The 5342-nt window shown below is 46.2% G+C and overlaps 1 protein-coding gene across 1 annotated transcript in view; it reads left to right on the plus strand.

Moving 5' to 3' along the window:
- The first annotated feature begins 304 nt into the window (after nucleotides 1–304).
- Nucleotides 305–5342, plus strand: part of MATN1 (matrilin 1, cartilage matrix protein) — an 18585-nt gene continuing 13547 nt past the window's right edge. The window contains exons 1-2 of the mRNA XM_010011256.1: nucleotides 305–392; nucleotides 3505–3851. Coding sequence (XP_010009558.1) covers nucleotides 305–392; nucleotides 3505–3851 — 435 coding nt within the window. The remainder of the gene's footprint in view (nucleotides 393–3504; nucleotides 3852–5342) is intronic.

Consider the following 5342-nt stretch of genomic DNA (forward strand, 5'->3'; position numbering starts at 1 on the left):
GGTCCCAGATTCCCCACATACCATGCCCTTGCGGGTCTCTTTATAGCTTCCCATCCCCTTCACCAGCAATGAAGCCATTGTGGAGGGGATGGGGGCCGGCAGGGCTGGACATCCTCCCCCCCACCCCACCTTCATGCAATATTTCCTAGTCCTCCTTGCTTGTCCCTCTCCCCCCGGTGCCCCCCCAGTCCTTCACACGTGTCAGGGGCTGGCCCCATGCCTCCCCGAGGAAGGGCAGGTTAATACCTCTGGGCCAAGGCTCGTGCTTGCCACTCTGCATCCAGCCACTGTCTCCTCCGCAGCCATGGACAGGATTTTCTCTGCCTTGCTGATCTCTTTGCTGCTTCTTCTCCAGAGCTATGGAGTTTGTGGGACACCTCCACAGCAGAGAGGTAAGTAAGTGGGGAGCTCAGCAGTGGGGTGCATGGTGCCAGTCCTCTACCTTCTTGCCACCAGCCTGCTTTGGGATGGGGAAGGAGGTGAAGGAAGAAGAAATGCCCAACATCAGTCAAGGAAGCAAAGGAGCTTTCTCAAATATTTTCCCAAGGCAGCAAAAGCTGGAGATGTGTTTGCTTCTGCTCCTTACACTGCTTTAGGGAAATAGTGGGAGGTCTACGCAGAGGCACAGTGACAGTGGCAGCAGGTCAGCCTTAGTCCCCAGCATAGCAGCAGCCTCAAGGCTGCAGGAGGCTTAGACAGGGGAAGGGCTCTCTTCTGCCTTCCAAAACTGCTTCTCCTCTCCACATCTCTGCAGAGGGCTGGTTTTGCCTGGAGCTATAGGAGGAGTTGGCCAGACACCCCAAGCTCTGGTTAACCTCGCTGAGCAGGAAGGTCTGGGGCAGGTTGCTGAGGATGGGCCTTTCCGAGGTGTTACCTCATTCGTTCTTGAGCAAAACCCTGCTCTGTTTGAGTTTCCGAGTGGGGTGTGGAGCAGCCAGATGGGAGATGAGCTGCCTGCTTTTTAGTTTTCATGGTCTCTAACTCCTCGTCTGTGATCAGTGTCAGCAAGTACCAAACACAAAGGGAAAGGCTGGAGGGTCTGGGAGGGAGGAAGCATTTCTCTTCTGCCAGGAGCAGGATGCTGCTGGGGCTCCAGCCAGCCTGGGGAACTCACTGCAGGGGATGAGGCCAAGGCAAAAGTTACTGCTGGGTGTTAAAACTGTTTGAATGATCTTATGATGATGCATAATGCATATACCTGGGCAGATTGACAACTGTAAAACAGGCGTGACAGTGATTGCTGCATTAGCTGTTGCTCATGAAGGGGGGTTTTCCGACATACAGAGCGATTTCTCCTCAGTAATTTGGAAAGGGAGAGTTGTCTTTGCTGTAGAACCATTAAGCACTGCTGAAGGCAGGAAACTAAACAGACTGGTCATTCTAAACAGACTGAGCAATCCCTGTTTCTAGAATAAACACCTTCTAATTCTGACTTACCAGGCAGGTTTCCTGTTCTTTCAATGAATATGGCAAAGATGCCCTAAGAGGGATTTTCTGCTGAATCAGTGCATGAAATTCAGTTACTCCTGAAGAACGTCAAGTGTGGACGTTGTTAAAAATAGAGGAGCATTTTCTTTCTGGTTTAATTCAACTTTAAGCTAAACTATGCTGAGTCAAGATGTCAATCAGAGCAAGCATGACTGACTGTCACCTCCTGGAGATAAGCAAGGCCTGTCCTGCAGACCTGATGTGTGCACTGGGGCTGTGACCAGACAGGCTGAAATCCCAAAGCTTGCATCTGATATCCCTTCTTTTCTCTTCATGGCCCTGAAATATACTTCACTCTCATAAAAAGAGGTGAAAAAAAGTAATTTAGGGCAAAATCACTGAGTTTCCATAAAGAAAAATAATAAATCTTCAAAACTTCTATCGGTTCCAGCTGCTTCTAGGGGAACAAAATAGCTTTTCTTACTTGGTTTGTCACTAAAACCAGAGGAGAGTCATTATCTAGTGACAAAGGAGAATCTGCCTTTTACTTCTGAAGGAACTGATTGCAAGACTTTGAGCCTTTCTCTGTACCTTCATTTCTCACCTGTAAAATAGGCATAAGCAACCCCTGCTAAAGGGATTTGCAATGCTGCAGATAGATTGCCAACTGAGTTTTTCCTTCCTCTGCAACGAATTATGGTGACAAAGTGGAAGTCACCCCCATGGGAAATGATTATATTGCATTTCAGTGAAAAGCAGAGCATCTGACAAAGTAAGCACTGTCCGCTTCCCTTCCCCACACAGCATCTTTTAGAGAGACCTTTCTGGGAGCCAGAAGCACATTCAGCATTAGTGTCTCTCAGGAAACTAACCTGATTATATCCTTTATGGATCTATCACAGGGTATTTATTTTTATCTGTCTGAAAGACTGAAAGCTCCATTACATCTCACACCGAGGACTAGCTATAATATTTATGTCATCATTTGGAACAGATTTGTTGGCCCAAAAGCTCACATTTAAAAATCTGTCCACAGATAACTCCTTTATGATATAACCTATATCGTCCCTCTCTGCAGAAATCAAATATTAACAGAACACTTGATGCCCCTACAGAGACGAGCTAAATGACAGAAAGAAATTAAAAGAACAGAATGCTATAGATCTGGGGGGGGAAATGGGACAATTCATTTAGAAAATCATAAAAAATACCAGTCCTTTTTATGTTTTGCCACAGTTGAAAATTAAGATGGAAACAGCATGAAAATGAGAAATTAAAACCAAAATAAAATCACTCAGCTTTTTGCAATGCTAATGCTTCCTGTTTATGCCATTTACTTTTTACAGTGGATATTCATGTCTTACTATGGGGTTGTAGAGATTAACTATCAATTACGTGGTTCTACATCTCTCTATTGTATTGTTCCTCACCAGCTCACAGAAATAAAACAGTGCTGGGCTTTGCTGTGTTACAGTATTTATTAGTCCATAGCTGAACAACATGAGACTGGTTCATGGTATGGTGGTGAGTTAATCTGGGTATCTCAATCCACAGCTGAATCTGAACTGCTGAGTTCCATGCCTGTTTCTGGTCATGCATGATGAAGATATAATCTCATTAATTAATATCCATGGGGATTGCTTATCCATGTCTGAAATGTGATAACTCCTCTTTAGATGTTGTTTGATGCCAAAGTGCACACACAGGCTTCAGTTCACAGCTTTATTCCTCCCTCCGTGCTGCTGCAAATGAATTAAGTTTCATGTAGACATTAGCAATAGCCTGGGGTGACAAGTGGGTAACCTGCTCCCGCAAGTGCAGTGCCAAGTGTCTCATCACCTCACTGCCTCAGAAGTACATGTTGTCAACCAGTAACTGTGCTTTTCTTACAGATGCTTTCCTATGAAAGGAAAAAGAACATTTAGGAGTTAAAGTGGTCTCACTTGGCCTGAGACAGGCAGAGAGAGGATTGAAGCCCTCAGGTCCTCTACCCTCTAACAAGACCATTCTTTCTGTCCTAGGATCCTTTCCTCTTCTTTTTCTTTTATTTTTCTCCTCCCTCCTTATCCTTTCCAGGCACCCTGTGCAGAACTAAACCCACCGACCTGGTGTTCATCATTGACAGCTCCCGCAGCGTGCGCCCGCACGAGTTTGAGAAAGTCAAAGTCTTCATGTCCCGAGTGATTGAGGGGCTGGACGTGGGCCCCAACTCCACTCGGGTGGGTGTGATCAATTATGCCAGTGCTGTCAAGAATGAGTTCTCCCTCAAGACCTACCAAACCAAAGCTGCGCTCCTGCAGGCAGTCCGAAGGATAGAGCCGCTTTCCACTGGGACTATGACTGGCCTGGCTATCCAGTTTGCCATCAGCCGGGCTTTTAGTGACTCCGAAGGGGCCAGGGTGAGGTCTCCCAATTTTAATAAGGTGAGAAAATTATCTGTTTCTTGGAAGCTCCTTTTTTCTTGTGCCTCAACATGAAGCAGCTGGAAAAAGGAGATTTTCTCTGTGCTTTGATTGTGTGGGGACGAGAGGGGGTTAATTGTCAAAGGTGGCAAACCTTTGGAAGGTGGAAACCTCCCAACTCGCCTTCAAAACCAAGCTCAGCTTCTTTGGAGAAGAGCTGGCCAGAAGTTGTCAGGGTAAACTTAATCCAGCTTCACAAGCTCCCCCCTCTGCCTGGTGTGCCTGTCCTTTAGGAGATGGCTTCTTGCTTCCAGTGTGCCTGCAACAACATACCAAGAACGTGCTGTGTAATGATGATCTCAGCCAGGTTTCCTAGGCATGATCATACTGGGATTATCAATGAGCATCTTAGAATTGTAGAATGCTTAAGGTTGGAAAGGAACTTAAGAGCACCCAGTTCCAACCCCGTGCCACAGGCAGGGACACCTTCCACTAGAGCAGGTCTTGTGTGCCCCCTCACCATGTTGAACTATCACCAACTTGCTGATATCCTCATATGGTTTCTTATTGCAGAATTCACAGTGGGGGAAACTCTCTGAATTTTAGCCTAAATCTGGTTTGATGCAATAGGAAGAAAAGACATTTACTGCTCACTACTTCCAAAACACCCTTGCAAAATGCTTATTTCTCATCTCACTCTATTAATCGTTGTTCCAATGTCCAGAAGTGCCAGAAGGTCCAAGCAGGAGAGAGATTCAGATGAGCTTGTCCTGCCTCCTACAGCACCAGCAGTAGCTGCCCACTATGTAACAGTAAATGTAGTAGCAAGAAAGAGGACAATGCTGCTCCTTTCCTTGGAGATGGTCAGCTCTCATTAGGGGAATGATTATAGCATTCATTTCCATGTCTTGTGTCATCAGACTTCCATTCAAAGCTGTTAAGCGCCTTTATAGATGGATAAAGGTGCTTGAAGGGTGCCAATAAGCTGGGAGTTGTTGCAGGGCTGTACATCAGCAGAAACCTCAGGCAGTTGCTAATTTGTCATTAAGTGGGATCTGACAAGTCGAGGTAGTTCTTTCCCAGGCTCTATCCCTTCTACCCTCATCCATCCAGATTTACTTGTAGGGAGTCAGCTGTGCCTTTCAATATTCCAATAATTCCAGTGGCCCCCCTGGCACCAGTGATCCCACATCAATCACAGCTCCAACAACACCCCCAGAGTCCTCAGCTCTCTGAGCTGGGTAGACATTCTCACCCAAGAGATGAGGGAAGTCAAGGAACAGGAAACCTGTGGCCAGTCCTTGCACCTAGGATGGTACCTGGGTTATGAATGAAGGATCCTAAAGGAGGGGTCTGACTTCCAGTCCTGTTGCATAAAGGCAGCTCCCATTGACTTCACTGCTTTTCTTATTGTTTACCTTTCAAATAGGATCTTTTTGATCCACTTTCTTTTAGGACCACTACACAATCCATTCATGCTGCTCTCACCGTATTTCTTTATCCTCTCCTGTC

The sequence above is a fragment of the Nestor notabilis genome, unplaced genomic scaffold, assembly GCF_000696875.1.
Source record: "Nestor notabilis isolate BGI_N333 unplaced genomic scaffold, ASM69687v1 scaffold11953, whole genome shotgun sequence".
Classification (NCBI taxonomy): domain Eukaryota; kingdom Metazoa; phylum Chordata; class Aves; order Psittaciformes; family Psittacidae; genus Nestor; species Nestor notabilis.